The sequence below is a fragment of the Lactuca serriola genome, chromosome 3, assembly GCF_051521515.1.
Source record: "Lactuca serriola cultivar US96UC23 chromosome 3, Lser_US96UC23_V15, whole genome shotgun sequence".
Classification (NCBI taxonomy): domain Eukaryota; kingdom Viridiplantae; phylum Streptophyta; class Magnoliopsida; order Asterales; family Asteraceae; genus Lactuca; species Lactuca serriola.
The window spans coordinates 257592026-257615315 of record NC_136410.1 but is presented as its reverse complement, the minus strand read 5'-3'; the positions used below and the strand labels follow the sequence as shown (position 1 = coordinate 257615315).

General features: G+C 32.5%; 1 protein-coding gene across 3 annotated transcripts; it reads left to right on the top strand.

Moving 5' to 3' along the window:
* Positions 1-3411: 3411 nt before the first annotated feature.
* Positions 3412-22889, top strand: LOC145093925 (quillaic acid 3-O-glycosyltransferase CSL1-like). Of its 3 annotated transcripts, XM_079032171.1 has the most exons (8): positions 3417-4101; positions 13391-13480; positions 19926-20042; positions 20138-20347; positions 20542-20644; positions 21478-21656; positions 21818-22165; positions 22282-22889. In XM_079032171.1, the coding sequence occupies exons 1-8, from the start codon at positions 3481-3483 to the stop codon at positions 22831-22833; spliced, it is 2220 nt and encodes a 739-aa protein (XP_078888297.1). In that variant the 5' UTR covers positions 3417-3480; the 3' UTR covers positions 22834-22889. The 3 variants fall into 3 exon arrangements, with proteins under 3 accessions (XP_078888298.1, XP_078888299.1, XP_078888297.1); XM_079032172.1 differs by lacking the exon at positions 13391-13480 and having other exon boundaries at positions 3412-4101; XM_079032173.1 differs by lacking the exons at positions 19926-20042; positions 20138-20347 and having other exon boundaries at positions 3413-4101.
* The last annotated feature ends 401 nt before the right edge of the window (positions 22890-23290 follow it).

Genomic DNA, 23290 nt, shown 5'->3' with positions numbered 1-23290 from the left:
TCACACTCTTTGGGACCTCAGAGCTTCGCTAGATACTTAAAACTAAGGAAAAATTGGATCAAAATTGATAGAATGTGGCATCCGATTATCAAGTATTTCCATTTTAGCCTTAACCTAATTGGATATTCACATTTGGTCCCTTGTGGTTAAGTTTCGCATTTCATCCTGTACGTTGTGTGTACATGTGGGTATGCCCAGCGTACTCGTGAGATCGGATCGCGGAAGCGATGCTAGTATTTTGGACGTACGTGTGTTATGCCAAGCGTACTAGGTCAGCCTCACAACCCTAATTTTAAGGGTTTGCTTCCCTATTTAATCCACCTTATGCCTCCCTTGGACATTCCCTATCAGCCAAATTCCCTCAAGAACTCTAATCTTAAGTCTAAGCCTTGTTTGTGAGGGTTTGCAAATTATTAGTGATTTTTGGTGCTTATTTGTTGTAGAAAGAAAGCTATTAAAGAAAGAGGTGTTTCTTCCAAGATTGTAGATCCAGAAACTACTCCTTATTGTGTATCTTTTTAAGGTATAAAGTCTATACCTTGATGTGTTTCCTTTTTTATCTCCATAGATGATTTTTATGAGATTTTTGTCTTGAATTTTGGACCTCTGTGAGTATGGGGCACTCCAGAGCTTATTAGTTATCCTTTCATGCATGTTAGGTCTTATAGATTCATAAAAATGATTGCTTGATGGTCCCTTTCAATCCATGCAAGAGTTTGGAGGTGATGGATGTGGATTAAGTTAGAGTTTTAAAGTTCAAGCCCTTTTCAGCCATGCAAAGGCTTAAAGTTTTAGACTTTATGGATTAAGACGTTCTAAAAAGGTCCGATCTATGTTTAGATGCATGTTTTAATGATTAAGACCATTTTTGGAGTGGTTTTGGGGTCAGATGGCGTACCCCCACATACTATTGGCTACGCCCAATGTAGCCAACTGAAACCCTGATGCCGCCTGATTCACAAGTATGCCCCGCGTAGGAAGATATTATGCCCAGCGCACACGTTGGGCAGTTGGCTTGGCTGACTTTTGACTTTTGGTCAAGATTTCGGGTTTTAGACAATGGGAGGGGCAAAATGGTATTTTGGCCCTTAAGAGGTTTAGCTGTGGGGTTTGGACTTGCGAGTTGAGTAATGGAATTTAATTATTAATTAGGGTTAATTATTGTGTTATTAGGCAGAGTCTAGTTCTGGTAGTTCGGGTGCGAGATTTATCTGTCATCAGTATCAGTTGAGTTTCCTTCACTGTATCTATGGGTCGAAGGCACCAATATCGGCCCATTAGTTTATGTTGTGGTATGATAATTATCTTCATGACAACTTTCAGTTATGCATGTGACTAAAAATCAATCATAAAACAATGTGACAGATTATCAAAGTAAAATAAACATCAATTTTCAATCTTGAGTGGGATTTTGTGTGATCATGTGGGGCCCTTCCCTTTCGAACTGGAAGTACCTAAAAATATTAAACCATAAAATTGTAAGCATAATTCTTAGTGAGTTTTCCCTAAAATACCACATGGCATACATATCAGTGGGCCGAGCCCTGGGGTATATTTCAAGCCAATACACATCAATAGGCCTACCCCTAGGGTATGTTCAACCCAATCACACATCAATAGGCCCAAACCTAGGGTATATTTCAACCCAATCATACAATTGTATGCCTAACCCTGGGCTGTGTTTCAACCTAACATACATTCAAGATTCACAATGGAAACTTACATCCGATATCATAATCTAGTGGGTCAGTATTGGTGCCTTCGACCCATAAGTATAGTGAATAGACTCACCTGTATCACGAAATCAGTTAACCACATAGCTACCACCATGCAAACAGTAATGAGATACACCTATTCTATCCAATACAACACACCTTAATCTAATTTCCAGCACTAGCTAATATTGACCAAAGTCAAACCAGGTCAACGAGTCAACACACAACGTCAAAGTCAACGGTCAATAACCTTAATATTGATTCTCACGTCGTGACCAACCCTTGGTCACATTGTGAGAGCTCACTCGGTCTGATTCAAGAAACTATCTCCCTAACTCAGCCAACTCAGTCACGGACAACCCATCCAACGTATGTCACAACGTGAGCCATTCTTAGACACACTGTGAGAATACAAAAGATCAACAAAATGAGATCTTTATTGGTCATGTCATAACTTCAATATGGACCAACACCTTATTGAATTAAAGTCCTTAAACAATTAAGGTTCCAAACCCAACTCTTTCAGAAGCTAAAAGGGACCCTAAAGGCCCATAAAAATGTTTACTTTATGGTCATGCATGCACCCTGCATGTCGTTAATCCATTCTAGGTCAAATATAGAAATATGATACCAAACTCTAATGCATGACTCCAATACTTCACCAACTTCTAGATCTGGACCATATGATACTCAAATGACCCTTAGAATCCTTAAAGTTGCTAACGTTATGGGTCTTCTCCAGTCAAGCTTGGTTAATCATGAAGGAGTAGGAGAAAAACCTAGATCTAGCCATATAATGCAATAAAGTTTAAGCCTTTGACACTTACAAAGGTCCAACAGTAAAAAGATATGATGATGATGATACTTCTTTACAAACTCCACCACTACGATACTTCTTTTCCTTCTTCTCTTCTTTTTCAAGCTAGCAAGTGCACCAAAAATGGCTAAGGATCTCTAAGTAGATTATAATTAGGGTTTCTGGAGATTAGAAAGTGAGGGAGGCCAAGGATAAGCTACCCTAGCCTCATCATTCCATTAAATACTCAAAAAAATTAGGGTTTTTGGTCCTCAGGAGGTTCTCACGATGTGACCAATAATAGCCCATGTCGTGACACCAAAAGAAATGCGAGTCAACGATCAATGCTGACTCACAACGTGACTAGGCATAACTCACATCGTGACCCATTTCCAAGATGCAAAAATACTTGAAATTTAGTATCTACGAGATATGAATCTTACGCCTAAATTAAAATCTTGGCTACGTCCCTGTGAGTTGTTTTTTTATCTTATTTTTAATTTGTCTAAGATTTAAAAGTGATTTAATGTGATGATATATATATTTTTAGTTTATTATGGTTATTATATAAATGACCATTTTGTATATTTATATTTTATAACATTTATTAAAGAAATAATAATTTATTATCTTTAAACAAGAGATAAAATAGTTATATAAATTCAGCCAGTATATCCGGTTAAAAAAAACAATATTTATATCAACAATGTTTTATGACTTCAGTTATTATTATCAATTCAATATATTTTATAAATATATCCAGTCTAAGAAAAACAATATTTATATCAACAATGTTTTATGAATTAAACTATTATTATCAATTCAATATACTTTATAAATTCGAAAAAAAAAAAAAGCCTAACTTTCCTTATGTTATTTGCTTTCTACTTCTATATTATGAATTACAACTACATTATAAATAGCCACGAGACTCGTGAAAGAGAGCAAAACCATTATCAACGTTGCAACATGGCTCTTCAAACACACTCCGCCTCCCATCCTCTCAACCTCTGTCATGTAAAAACAAGAACCCTAATCATCAACAGATTATACATATTCTCTCACTCCATAGCTATAGCCTTCCTCATCTACTACAGAGCTTCCTCCATTCGTACTCTAATAGACACAAAAACACAACCACTCATCCCCCACCTCTTAATTTTCATCGCAGAACTCACTCTCTCCTTCATTTGGATTCTCAGCCAGTCTTTCCTATGGCGACCAGTCATTCGAACTGTGTTCCCAGAGAGGTTGCCGGAGGACGAACAACTTCCACCCATCGACGTGTTCATATGTACTGCAGATCCGGAGAAGGAACCGCCTCTTGGGGTTATGAACACAGTTGTCTCCGCCATGACTTTGAATTATCCGGCAAGGAAGCTTACTGTTTATCTTTCGGATGATGGGGGGTGTCCCGTCACTTTGGAAGCCATGAGCGAGGCTTGGAGGTTTGCTAAGATATGGGTGCCGTTCTGCAAGAAGTATGGTGTTAAGATAATTTGTCCGGAGGCTTATTTCGCCGAAAGAGGAGTTGATGACGAGGGTTTGGTGTATAATGATGAGTTTGCAGCTGAGAAAGTTAAGGTTAAGGTTCGTATGTTTCCTTTTCTACACATTTCCTCTACTTTTATTTGTGTTTTCCATCTATTAAAACGGTGTATATCAAATTTATATATAATATAAGTGCAGATGTATTTAATATAAGGTAGTTATATAACGAAAGATTTTATGAAAGTAAAAGCAGCTGTAGAAAAAGATTAAATCGGTAAAAATAATTGAGCTCAAAGTGTAAATTAATTGATTCGTCTTCGTAAACGGAATTAAAATAAATAAATAAATAAATTAATAAAACAACAACAACAAACAGAAATGTCATTGTGTGAATAGTATGTCATTATAATGTTTCAACATATTTTATAAGCGACTAATTAATAAATATTTTTAACGAAATTAGTTTTTTTAAAAACATTAAGAAGCATATTATTAAATGTTTTTTCACGTATATTATTTTAAATTCTATTTTTATGGCAAGATTCGTTTTCTCTTTGTGAAATTAGATTTTTTGACTTTTATTTTGTATTTTATTTTTTGTAAACTGCTTGGACCGCGATTGATATAGCATTTTGCCGTATAAATAATTTTGCAATATTTGTTTTATGAAGAAAGTGAATATAGTAAAATGAAATATAAAAAAGGGTAAATTACACGAGTGCTTATTGTGGTTTACCGTAATCTACGCGATTGGCCACTAACATTTTTTTTAGTTCGGACCGTAACTATATAATAAGTTTTTTTTTTTCTTTCATGTTTGATCCTTACCACTTTTAAAAAGACTGTTTTATCAGATTATTTTTATAATTAAAATTGTTTTTTTTTTATTAACAATTTATGTTTGTTATTATTTATATTATTATTATTATTATTATTAAAAATTGATAAAATATATGTGGTCCACCTTCACCTCTATTCAACCCACCCCTACAGAACACAAGCTTTACAAGTGAGGGGTCGAAACAATATAAACTAGGGGTGTAAACGAGCAGAGTCGAGCCCGAATCTGATCAAGCTCGAGCTTGGCTCGTTTAATTTGAGGTAGCTTGAGCTCGATTCAAGCCTTAAAATGAAGCTCGAGCTCGGGTCGTGAACAATTTAGTTAGCTCGCGAGCATAAACGAGCTTAAACTAGCCTCTTTCTCTCTCTCTCTCTCTCTCTCTCTCTCTCTCTATATATATATATATATATATATATATATATATATATATATATATATATATATATATTTGTGTGTGTGTGTGTTTGTATGTGTAGGCTCGTATAGGCTCGCGAGACCACTAATTGAAGCTCGGCTCGAGCTAGTGTAATAAACGAGCTTTATATTTAGGTTCGAGCTTGGCTCAAGCTCGTTTAGTTTGATCTCGAGTCGAGATTTTAACGAGTTGATCCCGAGTAGTTCATGAGTAACCCTGCTCACTTACACCCATAATATAAACTAATTTGGTTTACAACTTTAAAAGGTCTTTCAAACATCTAAATTTCACTATTATCATGATCATTTCATATCGATTAATTATTGTTTCTTTATATTACTAGTTATTTGAGTGGCAGATGTATTTAATATCCATCCTTGTCATTATCTAATCTATAATGCTCAAAAATAATAAATAAAAAGTATAATTTTGTGAGAAATAAATTACGTTTACAATTATTTTATATGGCTTATAGATTTTAATACTATTGGATACAATATGGTCTTATTACAATAATTTTGTTTTAATCGTTTTTATTTAACATCCTAAAAATCAAGGTAAAATTTTCATTTTTCAAAACCAAACTACAAACCATAAATGTTTACAAAACTTAGTTTACGACAGCATAGAGCAGTACAGCCTCAACCCACCCACACTCTGTCGACGTACATAAAAAAAATAAACATATAACTAGCAGATTCATGTAATCATACAGACTAAGCAGTTATCATGGTCAAAGTTTCAATATTAGTCACATGCCGCTATTTGAAATTGTGGTTATCCTGGTGATATGGCGGTGGTATAACGGGTTTTTTAATATCATGTATAATTTATATTTATATATTTATAAAAAATTTATGTATTAGAGCATTAATATTATATAGAATTAACTTCATAAAAAATCATATAAAGACATTACATAAACCATATATATAATATTCTATTATAGTAATATGGAAACTAAAAAGTATCAAAGTATCATTACAACTCAAGTCGTTCGTAGTTTCTAAGTACAAAAAGAGACGAGAAAGAGAAGTTGTCATTTGTTGCTTTGTAGTTTGTAATTAACTAAATTTATTATTTGGACTTATTAAAACAAAATGTGTAGTGGACGAATTAAAAAAATATTGATTTAATATTGAAATAGCCCACAACCGGTTTTTTCTTTGTCAAAGTAGCTTGATGTGTAAGAAATTGTAAAAGCGGGTGTAGCTTCGTTATAGCGCTGATAGGGTTCGCGGTAAATAGCGATCAATAGTGATGATAATATCGCTACCGCTATTCGTAAATGCTATTTCAAAACAGTGGTTTAGTACCTTCGTAAAACGCTATAGCACCGTTATAGCACGCTATTGATAGCATAGCATACAGATCTACCAATCTAACATATAGTCAATATATCATCATCCTATATACCAGGATACATAACCTAATGGGCTATCATTGATACATTCGACCCGTGAGTAGAGTGAGGAGAAACTCACTGCACGATTAGGAAAATAGTTAAACTGAATACTGCTCCAACTAACGGATTTACGGGTCACCTGTACAACACACAAGGACCAAGCCTCAATCTACTATTCAAAATGTTCCAAATGACCTAAAGTCAAACTCGGTCAAAGTCAATGTCAAAGTCAACTCCAGCTAGTCGCCACGTCGTGGCTGCTAGTCGACAAAATAGATGGGTCTTGACTCAGTCGCTATGCCATGGCAACCTAAGTTATGATGTGGGGACTAGTCTGGATAGCTTAAACCATTAAGCCATTTTCCCCCCAACTTCAAGAACTCCAAAGCTCAAATTTGGTCCTTCCCATGGTCTTGATGGATAAAGATTTTAACTTTAACCCTCAAGACGTCTCAATAAGTCAAGATCCCAAACCCTAACTCTTTAATGATAACTAAATGAATCAAGACTCTTATTAAGCCCATAATCCTTAGAGTAGCACCTCCAAAGCTTCCAGAATGACTCCTTACTCCTAATAAGCCTTAAAAATCGTGGCTTTATGGACATGCATGTCCAATGCATGTCATTTCCATTTTAGGTCAAAATATGAGCTTAAAGGCTTAAACTTGAACACAATATAAAAGAATCCATAGATTTTCAGATCTGGAACATATGATACTAGAATGATCTGACAAATCCTATAAGTTGCCATCTAGACCTTTGTAAGTCCCCAAGATCCAACCTTTATTTTGTTTACCCTTAGGTCTAGTCCTTTTGTCCCTAATATATTTTAGAATGAGAAATTGGATGGTTGAATTTCATAAAGTTGCTAACTTTATGAGATTCAACCATCCAATTTCCCATATTAAAATATATTAGGGACAAAAGGATTAGACCTAAAGGTAAACAACATAAAGGTTGGATCTTGGGGACTTACAAAGGTCCAGAAAATGTGTACAAGGTTGGTGAGTAGATTTGCTTGCTGGAACCAAGCTCAAAGATGCATTCTCTTTCTTTAAATGACACCAAAACACACAAGAACTTTAAAGGTTAGAAATAGAGGCTAGGTTTATGATTTTTTTTGGGAAAGGTTGAAAGGGTGATGAAGGTTGAATGATCATGAAACCCTAGCCTTAATGTTATTTATATAGGGATCAAAACCAAAAAATTGGGGTTTTTCATTAAAAACACCTGCCACGTCATGACACTTATGGCCACGCTGTGGCGAGTCATTAAATCTCGCAATCTAAAAATTTTTCCCACACCACGACGTGGCCACCCAAATTTAAGTTAATATATTGTAAGATCGGATTCATACCTGGAATAGATGTTACATTTAAATATTTTCAAAGTTAATTATATTTGTAACCAGTGTCCCTGTGATTCCATAGGTTGGTATTTTCTTTCCTTAATTTTTTGAACTCTTCTATAACATAATAATAGAGATCATATCATATTTTGAGACACATTTAACATAGATAACCCTAATACATAGTAGTTAAACGTTAGTAGTCCAAAAAGATAGGGAGCCATGGCCTCTCTAGGGCCCTTAAGGGTTCCGCCCATACCACTACCGTTCACCTTCTTATTCAGGTTCACCACCACCATTATGTTTGTCTTTTTTGGTAAGACCAACAACAAACCATCACTAACCCTTTTTCCTGAAGCAAATCGCTGAAAAATCAATGCAAGAACCAAGTCTTAACAAAATTACCACTAAATATGAATCAAATCGAAGAAGAAAACTGGAAAATAGGAAAACTAACCACCATATCTAAACCAAACCTTAAGAAAACCAAACCAGCAACAACATTTTAAGCAGACACCGGAGATATGTGAAATAGAACATAGTTGATGGCATCTTCCGACAAAATCGACAACTCTGATGGATGGTAAATTACACGAATGGTGCACCAAAAAGCAAAAAGGTCATCTTAACCCACTTCATCTGAGAATAGCTAAACCTGTCGGCTCTCACCCTATTTCCTCGTTTCATCCACTCACCCCTGCCATCACCTTTCGTTTCCTTTTCAACATCGGGATGCAGAAACAAAAACATCCAAAAAAAAAAAAAATTGGTGACTGGTCCTCGTTCGTGTTCTTCTACTGGTGTATCGATGACCACCAGTTTCCTCATTCTTCATTCTCATTCAAGCCAGTAGATTTTGATTTATGAAAAAAACATGAAAACGAACTATATCCAGCTCTAACGGTCTTCAGATCTGGGGTTTTTCTAAAAACATCTGGAAATGGTACTCTAACGGCTTGGAGTAGCTCATACTCATATAAACCATGGTTAAGGCTATGATCCAACTAAAAAATTCATAACTTAGAAAAGTGATGTCATAATCTAATTATAAATTTTATAAAGGTGTGTAAATAACGATTTTATCTCAATTTATGCTCTTCCATTGTGACTACGATACCGATGATTACAAACAAGATGTGAATAACCATGCAAATTAATTTGGCACTCTCGATGCCATTTATTATCTCATTTTAATGTGTTGATTAACAACACGAGCTCTATTAATCAATGATAATTTTCGAGATGCCTATCGTTACTCTTTATGGTCACCATTAGTGTGTCGGTTAACCACAGATGCTCTACTAACTACTATAAAGTATAAAGTGCAATTTCATGGGATAGCATACAAATTCACACTTTTCCTAAAGTAGCTAAGATTTGGATTAAAAAAAACAGTTCAGTTACTTTTAATAGCATTATACTTTTAATGAGGATTAATTTGTCCTATCAAACTCGTTTGAATCAAACCCGTTCAACTAACGACCATCCACCATACAAGAGAGTGGTGGTTAAGAGTGAATACTCCATGACGGTCATTTTATAGGCCGCTTCCTTAAACTCCCCTTATAGTATGGCTTCGTGAATGAGACTTACTAGCGATTCGACTGACTTAGTCTTATACATATAGTAATGATTAAGATTTTGATTTTACATATACTATAAGGTGTATTTTTAAACTTTTCAAAATACTATGTTTATAATTAAATTTAAAAAACTAATAAATAATTTAAAATTAAAAATAAGCCAAATGATTTAATATTTATATGTTAATTAACATTTAATTAAAAATATTAAATTATCTAATTAAATTAAACAATTAATTTAATCATAATCCTTAGCCTCTAAATTTTCGAAAATATGGTATAGAATTTATTACAATTTTAAATTATCTCTTTCTTAGGCAAGTAAAATGATAATTACCAAAATTTGAAAAAACTTAACAACATACCTAATTTTTGAAAATTGCTTGGGGAAGAAAGTTCGGGTTTTAAAAATCTAACCATAAATTCGAAACTTACGGTGTAAGGTTAGGGTTTCAAAACCCTAACCCTAATATTGAATTTGAGGCCTTTTAGGGTTTAGTTTCCATAAACCCGAATTTGATCAAATTCAACAATTATAGCAAATTCAATTGAAACAAACCAAACGTTCTGATACCATTGATGAGTTTTTGGTAAAAAAAAACAAATTAAGACCTATGTTTTATTTATTGCACATATAACTATGAACATCAAAAGAAGAAGCCTAGAAACTCTAGGTGATTTTCGAAAAACACATAAAAGGGTTTAGGATTACATACCTTATTGTTATTATAGTAAATAACAATGATCATTGACTTGTAGAAGCGTTGGAAGCAAGTACCACAAATGTCATGGCTCTAATGGTTCACACCCAAGCTAGCAAAAATAAGATCAAGGAGAGAGAAGGGAGGAAAGCAAAATTTTGGTCAACCCTTTTAAAAGAAGTGATAGACGAAATATGGGGCTAAGGAGGCCTTTATATAGCTGATGAATCTTGGGGGAAAAGCAATGGTTTAAGGGATAAACCCTATATTCCCTTGCTTGGTGACCAAGCAGCCCAATCCTTTTACCCAAGGGCTTTGGACGAAAATTCTAGGCCTTCCCTAGAAGATTTTGTCCACCTCATCTAATGAGGTTCTAGATCATTCCTTCATAAACTTTCAGTAAATAACCAAACAGTCATTGTACTTTTAATTAATCCAATTAATTTCTTATTAATTATTAATTAAATAATATGATTTCTAATTAAAATATTATTTTCATAACACATTAATAAATTATATATATATATATATATATATATATATATATATATATATATATATATATATATATATCAAATTGTCCAATTGGGACCAAATGACCTAGAAAGTTCATGCATCCGGAGCCTACAACATCAAAGTGGGGCCGCTCCTCTTGGGCCTACAATATGAATTGGACCGGCCAATTCTCTTAGCCTACAATGCAAAACATGATCACCTCAACCTAACCAAAATATGTCAAAATATGCAAACAAAAAATAACCAACAAGCACATGTAATCATGATAGATCTATAATTCTAATTGATTACTAAAACATATCAACATCCTAAAATACAAGCACACATACTATATTATAAAATATAGTGATAATACTCACATCACAGATGAAAGTAGAAATCCCTATAACGCGTCGCACGTACTAGTTGATACCACACCCATCTAGAAAAATAAGAATAAATTCACAATCTAAGACATGAACCATAAGGTTTGACCTTAGGTCAACTATATCAAAATACAATGGTCAAATCCTCTTGGGCCTACAATATGAATTGGACCGGCCAATTCTCTTAGCCTACAATGCAAAACATGATCACCTCAACCTAACCAAAATATGTCAAAATATGCAAACAAAAAATAACCAACAAGCACATGTAATCATGATAGATCTATAATTCTAATTGATTACTAAAACATATCAACATCCTAAAATACAAGCACAGATACTATAGTATAAAATATAGTGATAATACTCACATCACAGACGAAAGTAGAAATCCCTATAACGCGTTGCACGTACTAGCTGATACCACACCCATCTAGAAAAATAAGAATAAATTCACAATCTAAGACATGAACCATAAGGTTTGACCTTAAGTCAACTAGATCAAAATACAATGGTCAAAAGTCAATAATTAAGTCACCACGTCGTGCGCAGGTAAAGTTTCCAACTTTATCCTTTCTCTAGCCTCTAGAAGCATAGATCTAAAACCTTAACTCAAAAAGGGACCAAATGACCTAGAAAGCTCATGCATGGTTGATTTATGATCAAGATGCAAACATTATGGAACCATAAGGTCCAAGAACTAGCATAGATCTTATCCAAGGTCCTGGAGTTGCTTCAAACTCCAAGGATTCATTTCCAAAAGCCAAAAAGTGACTTAATCACACCATAAGCGACTCCTAGAATAGAAATGTATGAACTTTATACCTTCTCGGGCGTAAGGGTTGAAGTAGAAGCACTCCTTAATCAAAAACAAGTCAGTCTACAAGCTTGAATCACCATCTCCTTCTTTAAGGAACCTTGAAAGGCCAAGAACACATACATTTCTCACCAAGAGCACACATAGACACACATACACACTATGGTTTCTCTCTAAGTGATGGAGGTTGGAGTTTAGAGGAAACCATAGACATAATGTTGTTTAAATAGTGATCAAGACTCGAAATTAGGGTTTCTCATTCTGCCGCCACCACATCATGGTCATTGCATGACCACGTCGTGGTGATTAAAATGTGCGTTCCTTAATGGAGTGCTACCACGTCGTGTTGAGCCTCATCACCACATCATCATATTTCTAAATACAATAAACTGTCAAAATTAAATTGGTTGGGTCTCAAGAGCAATACTTGAAATAGATGTTATAGTTTTGTAAAAATAACTTAGGCTATGCCTCATGCCATGAAGTCATTACGGGCGAACTTTAATGCCACAACTCTTGGATATGTGTTGAGTCCTTGCTTTGACAAACATTATATTCCAAATAAAAAACATTTTTGGGAACAAGAAATGTCACATGCATGCATTATTTTGAAATATTATTATTTCATATTACATAATAAATCGATACTAAAATAATTATGTATATTTATCTCTTTTAGAGTAAGGTGAAGGTGACAAAAGTGTTATATCATTAATTTTGACCGTCATCAAAGGGAAAATGATTTATTTATTGGGTTTGTTGGATATTTGTCATTTATTTTGCAATCAAGAACGATTAGTCGATTACTATATAATTAATCTTGTATTATTGTTTATTTGTTTTATGTGCTTAATTATGGTAAGAAATGAAATTTGCTTTTAAATTATTATGCATTTGACTCATATTGTTGATGATTAAGACATAAATAGATAAAATAGTTGAAACAAGCGTTTCATTTCGTTTTCATTAGTTTAAAATCATGTTTATAAACTATCATATAAATAATAATTTGAAATATCACTATACAAATTGTTGAGAAATCCATTTTATCACATTTTGTTAAAAACATGCTTACTTTGTCCTATAAATATAAATCATTAACCCTATATTTATAACTATCAATCTCAATTTTACATCTTTAAAATCGCAAACTATTTCTTTCCTTACATTTCTTAACAAATAAACACATATGTTGAAAATTCTCATATCAATGGTGAGTTATGTGTTTGGTATCACATACAGAATATCCAACACTTATTGTCTGTTCGTATTCCTGGATACTTATGTAAGAGTTTATGTATGGTCTTCAAGCAAGTATTGGCCTTGTCTTGATTTTTAAATTGATATGAAAACAAAATATATTGAGATTGTGGAATTTTGTTGCATGCGTGATGTAGGGAGAATATGAATCTTTTGCTCATAAAGTGACTAAGATATCAGAAAGTGAAATATGCAGATCAAACAAGGACCATTCTTCTGTTGTTGAGGTAATGTGGATTTCTTTTGATTTCAAAGATGCTTTTATATCTTTCAATATATTATTCTATATTATCTTATGAACTTTCTTGCTACATTTTTTCTTCTACAAATCAATTACTAATATATGACTAGTTCTAAATGCTTAATTTCTTGATTATTATTTACTTATTTTTAGAATTTGTATCAATCAAGTAGATGTCAAGTCTGTCGAAACTCAATATATTTCATATTTATTATGGTAATTAAGATTTAAGACATTAGTTCTTTTATTTAGTTAAAACATTATAGATACATACTAACATACATGATGGTAATTCGGTAAACTTTGTGTTGTCGTTTGTAATTATCCATTATTAGTGATAGTTTTGGTAATTAATTGTAACTAGCAATTAGTTTAATAATGTTTTCTATTGTAATCATTTTAATTTGGAAGCTTTTTCTTGGATAGTATTTATCTACAAGTTTACATATATCAGATATCTCAAGTTCTTCCATGTTTGATCAATTAGTAATATTGTGTTAGAGGTTAAATAGGATGTATTGCTAATTATCACTCAATCATTCTCGATCGTTGTTTTACCTTTTGGTTTCTCTGGGTTTACAAAACACTACTAGAAAACAAAGGCTTTAGCTACGACACAATTTGTAGGTATACAACAATACCTACATAATTGCTACAGAAAAAGGTTTATAGCATAAATGCCAATAGGTAAATTTTACCTATGGTTAATGTTTGGGGTTGTGCATGTTTTGTTTAGTTTTAGTCTCACAAATATTCAAAAGTAAAGATCATTTTCGTGTGTGTTATTTCATTGGTTATGGTATTGAGCACAAATGATATCGATGTTGGGATCTTATCTCTAAATAATTTCGTATTACCTGCTATATCACTTTCTAGAAATACAAGTACTCTCTCTCTCTCTCTCTCTCTCTCTCTCTCTCTCGATAACTGAGTCATATGATTAATGACTCTCTCTCGACTCTCTAGGAATACAAGTACTCTCTCTTTCTCTTGATAATTGAGTCATATGATTAATGAAAAAGGAAAATTATAAGGTTCTTGATAAAACCATAAAATCAAAAAACAAGAAGGAGAATATAAAGGTTTGCTAACCTAAAATGGCTAAATACAAAAGGAGCTCAAAACAAGTAGGCTTATAATAAACATGGGCTAACATATATATATATATATATATATATATATATATATATATATATATATATATATATATATATATATGCCCTGGTAGCTGATTCTTCCACTGATTTTTTTTATTCTTCCACATAATATGTTAGTTAATGGACGATTATACCCTTTATTTAAATATTATTATATAGTGTATTTTACATTTAAATGTGAAGTATTACACGTCCTTTTTAAGCTCTTCATTTCCTCACAAAGCTCCTTCATCCTGAGGCACTGTAGTCTTCAGTTGGTTTTCAAAAGACCAATAAGTTTTGCAGTCTTCTTCCATGTATATGCATTTGAAAGAATGAAATGCAGTGATCGGAGAGTCCACGTATCTTAACACGACTGGTTAGAAACACATTCTGGTCTCTCAACTTTAAAGTTTATACTCTCCAGGAAGAACGTCCCTCAGGAACCCATTGATCTACACCTAAAATTATTTACCGAGAAGACTCTCCTCGAGAACACCATCATCGGAGCCCTAGAATACTATCACACAAACTTCATAAATTATTTCAAAACTAATTTCTAGTCCGATCGACCCTGTAATGTCACACACATTCCCGTCGAAAAACTCATGTTACTTCAACACCTGTGTAATTGTAATGCAGTTGAGAATATGGAGAAAAAGGAAACGACAATCAGAACATCGAAAAGTGGGTGGAAATCAAAAGGAAGCGGGGGGAGGATCTACAACTGGGTTCGTTAACCAAGAATATTGAACCGATTGATCATCGGTGGAAAAACATGGGTGCACAGAAGGGAAAATGTGACGAACAATTTCCAGTCACTACATTCCGTTCAGATGAGTTTATTACATTGCAACATTAGAGGAGGAAGATTAAGCGTGTCGGGTTTATACGTTAAAAGAGAATCAAATCAATTCCTAAAAAATGTTGGAATAATTAAAATGCACTGTAAGGGGGCATAATAGCGAGTTATTAACAAAAAATATGCGGATCGATAAAAATAAGCTGTAGATTTACTAGCTCCCATATGTCCTTAGGGAATATATATATATATATATATATATATATATATATATATATATATATATATATATATATATATATAGAGAGAGAGAGAGAGAGAGAGAGAGACTATACATTTTCTAATTTGTAATGTTGGATTTTTAATCTTTTAGTTGTTAAGTAACAATATTTTTATCTATTAAAGTTATGTAAAATAGTTTTCTTAGCCTAAAATATAGCATTTTTTATCAAAAAAAAATCAATTTTATGCTTATAAAACGGGGGAAAGGGAGCGGTATTGGGGTGATAAATGTATTTAGAGGCGGGAACGGGGGGTTCGGGGGCAGCAACGGGGTGTGGGCAACAACTGATTTCGGGGGCGGGGTGGGGGCAGCTATTTCCACTCCTGTTGATATCCGTAACTGCAACAAACTAGCAGAGGCAACAAATCAAATTATAGAGAAAGCAAACGACAAAAACCAAACCATTAGAAATCCGACCAGTGGAAGTAGCAAACGAACCAACAATCACAGGCGAACAACTACAGTAACCCTAATATTAGGATAATTAAGCTATATGATTAATGAAAGAGGAAGATTACAAGGTTCTTGATGAAAGCATAAAACCAAAAATCAAGAAGAAGGGGAATATAAAGGATAGCTAATCCTAAAGGGCTAAAGACAAAAGGAGCTCAAAACAAGTGGACTTAAATATATATATATATATATATATATATATATATATATATATATATATATATATATATATATATATATATATGTGTGTGTGTGTGTGTGTGTGTGTATTCCTATTCTAATATAAGAATAAGTTTATTCTCTATTTGTCATGTGTAACCCTATTAAGCCTCCTAACGAATGTTATGCCGCTTGTCAACCTATTTATTCTTCATTTTAAATTTCAAATTTCAAATTTCTTACTCTAATTACATTAAATTAATAACATTAGAATAAAAATAAGAATAAAATTAATACAAATTATAAGGTGATATAATTTCACATGTTTATTTAAATCAACTATTATTATTTTATATAACTAAAAAGTATCTTTTAATTAATAATTTATTTAAAATAATTGATTAATAATTTTAAGTTTTTAATATAATAGTTTAATTAATGTGTAACTGTAGTTCCCATGAGTTATAAACTAACACACACACACACACACACACACACACACACATATATATATATATATATATATATATATATATGTATGTATTCTAACATCTCTCTCCCGTCATCCCTCCCTCTCTTAATCCTATTTACAATCACATTTTATCTCTCTTTACCTTACAACAACATTAGTTTAACAAGATTCATTCCCATTTGATTCAATCTTTCTAGATTTATTATATTTTCGTTTGTTAAACTATCTTGAACCTCCAATTACAACTTCTAAACACATCTCTATGACATATCCTTTATCTACGAATCCTACTTAGACTACATCATCTAAACCAAATTATTATGATTGCATAAGGCATATTCCCTATTGGCTTTGTGATTTTTATTGCTACCCTATCTTATTGTCTAATCATGATTAAGTAAGACATAATCCTTATACCCTTCATCATTTAAGTTTGTAGCCTCCTTGTGATTGTTGAATCTCGTCGCTGAATGCTCAATGGAAAAATAATCCCTTTCTTAATGGTGATCTTGGTGAGAAAGTATGAATGCCCCCTCCAAGTTTTGTTGCTCACTCTTAATATGTTTTAGAATTTCAAAAAACAATTTCTTGTCTTAACAAGTATCACAATGATAGCGTAGAAAAATCTCAACACTGCTCTCACATATATTGCTTTCTCATTGAGTCAGAATGTGTATATACTTTGCACGTGTACCACATATGTGTATTACATTCTATTATTACTCTATGTTAATGATATAATTATTATATAAGATGATAGTTCCAATATTATAAAGCTAAAATCATCCTTTTATTTTTTTTCTTTGAAATACATCTCACGTTAGCTATCTATTCAAGGCTTATGGATAAGGAAGTGAATTTCCAAACCACTTAAGTTGAAAAGTAACTTTATTATTATGAGTGATGTTTCTCTTATAACCCAACTATCTACCTTACATTTGTTGGTGATTTTAGTGTCACAATGTCATCTTAAGTAACTGGAACTAACATGTGAGCTAAGAGGTTTCATGATTTGTACTCTAAAACATGTACGGGGTTGTGCGGTGTGCACGCATGTATAAGATCGAGTCAGAAGCCGGTTCGACGACTAGTCGGGGGTCCGGGGTTTCCAAAAGGGCAACGCCCCTTTGGTGGGGTCTAAGGGCAGCGCCCCTAGCGGGGTCCAAAGGGCAGAGCCCCTGGCCGGGGTCCCGCTAATCGTGTTTAGTATTACTTGCTTCCAAAGCAACTAATGAGGGCTCAACCCGTTGAAACCCAAATCGTGTTTAGTATATAAACAATTCTTTCTTTCCAGATGGGGCTCTTTTCTGAGCTCTCGTTTTTCATTACACATTCACAGAACCCTTTAGCATATTAGCTTACGTTTTCTGTGCCTAGAAACGTAAGTGTCCGCTTGGATTATCCTAGGCTGAATTTCTTTTAAGCTAGACATAGGGTAGAAATATCAGTTCGGAAAGTGATATCACGATTCAAGCTGGTATCCAGATCTCCACTACAAATCCTAAGTTTCCCAACAACATTTACACGAGTTGATCTTGTTTATGTTGTACAAATGGTCCCTGGTTTATGGAAGGGCCTGATCTTGATCAAAACCAACCATCCTTCATGTCTTTCAATACGTTAAGGTTAAAATGGTCCATATGCTTTATTTTTCATACAGATCATCACTTCTTCTATTTAGAAACATTCTCATATAGAGATTGTGATGGTGAGTTGAGTGGCATATAGTCTACTACATTGTTATTGTTTTCATCTTGGTGATTCAGTTACATGGTGAATGACTAAGAAACACTTTGGCCACATTAGGTATTGATTACATGAGAGCTCCATAGCCCTTCCCGGATTACTATTTTGCAACATAAAAAACTGTATTTTGATTTTATATAAAAATGCAACATGCTGTAGCTCATGTTAGGTTCTTCTTAAACCTAACCGAGACCATTACAAACATTCATAGTTTTTTTTGAACAACAAACAAAATATTTTTATAATCAATGCAAAATAAGGAGCTAGTCCTAAAAACAATAGTTAAAAGAAATTAACGGAAGGTGTTAGAATTTAATAAAAACAAAAATCTTGTCAAAACAAAGAATAAGATATATCATCCTTTCTCATTTGACTCACCGGACAAATAAAGCGTTTACAATTAGTAGGTTAAGTTGACTAGTTCAACCCATTATATACCACTTTGTTGTCACCTTACCAAATATTTTTCTTGTTAGATGAGTAATATTTATAAGCTATTAAGGGGAGTTTATTAATACAAATTAAATAGTTGATCATGCCAAGCTTAAATGGTACAAATATTATGACATAGTATACATACATATAAACATACATTCATAACGTTTTTTAAAACAAAAACTTAATTTATTAAGACACACATATAAGTGCATTAATAAAAAAATAAGATATATATATATATATATATATATATATATATATATATATATATATATATATATATATATATATATATATATATATATATATATATATATATAACACATCGGAGTGTGCATATACGAACTTTTTTTTTTTTTTTTTTTTTTATGTTATGCACACAGGCACTTATGTTTGTTTACATATGCATGTTAAAATATTCATGTATTTTTTGAGTTTTTTTTACAAATATAATTATACGCATGTGTCTTAATGCATTAAGTCTTTTTAATTTCTATGTATGTATATCTATAGGTTTGTCTTGGATAACAATAAATGTAAATTTAGTAAGATACTTATACAAAAATGTTAGTTCGATATCCTATTTTGCAACAAATTAAAAGTACTCTGTTATAAAAATTAAGAAATAATCGGATTTTGTAGCCTCTAAAAAGATATTTGGTATATGAGCTCCCAAATCATTATATATAGTCATAGATAGTGCATTGTTGATGTCTTCTCATGGTGTTATATCTGTAGCTATAACTAATCATGTTTAATTATTTTTGCTTAGGATTATGACATTTTTTTTTTTAATTTTCCTAAAACTTTTGCTACAAAATATTCACTACTGATTGTAAGATTTGTACATGTATTTTTACATATGTATATCATTTTTGCTATAACATTAGGTTAGTTTTTATTACCTTGAAGTAAATTGACAAACTAAATTATATTTTGAAGGTGGTAAGTGATGAAATTGTACATACTCAAAGAGAAATGCCTCTTCTTGTCTATGTATCTCGTGAAAAGAGACCTTATCATAACCACCAGTTCAAGGCTGGATCTCTCAATGCCCTCGTACCACTCTATTTCTCTATTTCTCTTTATCTATCTACATATACATGTATAAACAAACCTAATAATAAACTAACATAATGAGCATACATTTGCAGCTTAGAGTGTCAAGTTTAATAAGCAATTCACCATATATCCTAGGCCTGGATTGTGACATGTACTGCAATGATGCAAATTCAGCACGTCAAGCAATGTGTTTCCACCTTGCCCCTATATCTTCCTCTCTAGCTTTCGTCCAATTCCCACAAAGGTTTTATAATATCAGTAAACACGATATCTATGAGAGTGAATTGAGATGTACTTTTAAGGTAAATAAATCTTATCTTAGTGTTTAATTGACAAGTAAAAAAAATTGTAACAATTTCAATGCCAAGATGGAATAGTAATATTCATATTCTATTTGATATGACACACATGCATATATTTTAGTAGAGTTTTAAGTTCTCATTTTCACTTTATTTCATTTTATTCACTAATGGATTTTTTGGTTTATTGAAATTAGACACTCTGGTCAGGAATGGATGGGATCAAGGGGCCTTGTTTATCTGGAACATGTTATTACTTAAAGAGAGAAGCACTCTATATGCATCATTTACCACTAGAAGGTTTGTGCCAATTCATTGTTTCAATTATGAGAATACAAATGAAAAATAATAATTCATGCATGCACACGCACACACACACAAACAATAATTCAGATACTTCCATCTATTGTTATTAGGAAAAGTGAATATTTCTATATAATCGGTTACATAGAGGTTTTGGTATCCTTTCAAAATTCGTTTTAGAGTATTATAAATATTCTTATTCACCCATAATATATTCCTTTCTTACATCGATTATTGTAGCCCCTATATATGATTAATGTGCATTATCTAAGTATTTAGAGATTACATTAATTGATGAAAGAGAGAAATAAGTTAGAGCTAAAAAAAATGAGAAAATTAAGCGTAAATTTATAAACCTATAAATGCCAATATCTATATGTAACCAATTATATGGAAACATTTGTTTTTTCTAGTTACATTAGATGTAAGTTACCGAATTTTGTCGATATTTAGCAACAATGTCGGTAAATTAAAAAAAAAAAAAACCATTTTCTGATACCTTTTCACCTGTGACTTTTTTTTATTATAAATTTATAAGGTCAATGAACCAAGTTTTTTTTTTTTTTTTTAATTTTATTTTAATATCGATTTATTCATTATCTATAAATTGATATATGTTGGACTTTTATATTAGATCTGTGAAAATGTTTTACTATAATAGATATTTGTTAAATATTTTTGGTCGTTGATATGGTCAACTTGTCATGAATTTACACAAAAAAGGTTATTGAAACATTTCTCCAGTTGTGGATGTTATTATACGTTATATTACACCGACTTCATATCAATTTTGTTAATTGATAATAATAATTTTTTGTGAAATATTCTAGACATAAATTTAAAGGAACTCAAAGAGTGTTTTGGTTCGTCCAATGATTTCCTCAAATCGATGCATCAAAAACACGGTGAAAATATGGATTATGGGAAAGTGCTGAGTGATGTGTTGTTGCAAGAAATTAAGCTTTTGTCCTCTTGTGGATATGAGAATAACACAAAATGGGGAAAAGAGGTAAGAATTTGAATGCAAATTTTGTTAATAGTTAAACATCAGTAAACGTTTTTTTGGAACGACAAAAAAACACTTATTTTATAACTAGAAAAAAGTGAAGGTCTCGCAAATGATTTGCCACCCATAGTTTGACGTACTCTTTTGATGCTATGTTGTTGTAGGTAGGTTTTAGATACTTTTCTGTAGTTGAAGACTACTTCACAAGCTTCAATATGCATTGTAAAAAGTGGATTTCTGTTTATTACATGCCACAAAAACCTGCTTTCTTGGGATCTTGCACGACAAGTTTAAATGATTCTCTTATTCAAGGCACCAGATGGACTGCAGGGTTAATCGAAGTTGCTTTATCAAGGTTCTCTCCTATTATTTACGGACCATCAAGAATGTCTGTTCTTCATAGTTTTTGTTATGCATGGTTGGCTTGCTTTCCTTTTGCTTTCTTACCTTTGTGGATTCTCGCCACCATTCCTCAGCTCGCCCTGCTCAATGACGTCACTGTTTATCCTGAGGTAAGGGAAACAAAGGAATTTCCTACTATTTTTGACATTCCATTATATTTCACAAGAATTAGCTATATGTATATGTCAAGTTCCTTTCTTGATAACCTTTCTTTATTAATATTTAGGTTAAAAGCCCATTCTTCCTTATCTTTTTGTATGTGTTTGTATTATCAAATTTACAACACATGAGGGAGATTCACTCCACCGGAGCTTCCCTAAAAGTATGGAGATATGAACAAAGGACTTGGATGGTAAAGGGAATTACATGTCATCTTTATGGAAGTATGTATGCAATAATGGAAAAACTTGGTGCAAAAGAAGCAAGCTTCCTACCAACAAATAAGGTGGTTGATGATGATCAGGTAAAACTATATCAAAGGGGCATATATAATTTCCAAACATCAAGTATGTTTCTTGTGCCCCTTTGTTCTTTGATCATCCTCAATTTACTAGGATTTCTAATGGGGGTTATTAAAATAGTATTTGAAAGAGACTACATTTATGACATCTCTATACAAACTTTTATCTCATTTTACATCATATCCATGGGTTACCCGGTACTCGAAGCTATGCTATTGAGGAAAGACAAAGGAAGAATAACGACAAGTGTAAGTTGTTATTCATTTGTATTTTCTATATTTATTTTGTTTCTTGGGTCCCTTCTTATTATGTATTAGTTGATTTAAAAAAAACTTTAACATTGGTTCGGTAATAAAATGCACTTAAGTTATTATTGATAATGTATATTGTTGTATTGTGTTTTTGATATGGAGTATGTTATTGATATGCTTCAAACGGAGGCCCCTTTTGGTGGAAACTGACAAGAATGAATCTTGGGGAGAGCTTAGTTACCATCTTAACTTGGGAACAATTTAAAACCAGGTGTAACACCCCGTTTATTAAATAAATAAAAAAATAAAATTAACTAAATAAATAATGAACCCCCGGATGAGAAATGTATCTTTATAGTACTTTATTCGAGGCCTAAATTCATAATAATTTAGGGATCTTATGTGACAACCCGAAATTTCCATTCTGTACAAACTATATCACTTCAATAGAAGTTATAGCAGTCACAGTTAATTTTCAGACTTTTTCGTGTAAGTTTGAGTAATTCAGGGTTTACACTTCAGG

Excerpts from the sequence above, each read along its gene's own strand:
- LOC145093925 (XM_079032171.1), top strand. The coding sequence starts at position 3,481 with ATGGCTCTTCAAACACACTCCGCCTCCCATCCTCTCAACCTCTGTCAT. Across the intron at positions 4,102-13,390 it reads CTGAGAAAGTTAAGGTTAAG|GGAGAATATGAATCTTTTGC; the intron begins GTTCGTATGTTT and ends TGCGTGATGTAG. Across the intron at positions 20,645-21,477 it reads GCATCATTTACCACTAGAAG|ACATAAATTTAAAGGAACTC; the intron begins GTTTGTGCCAAT and ends GAAATATTCTAG.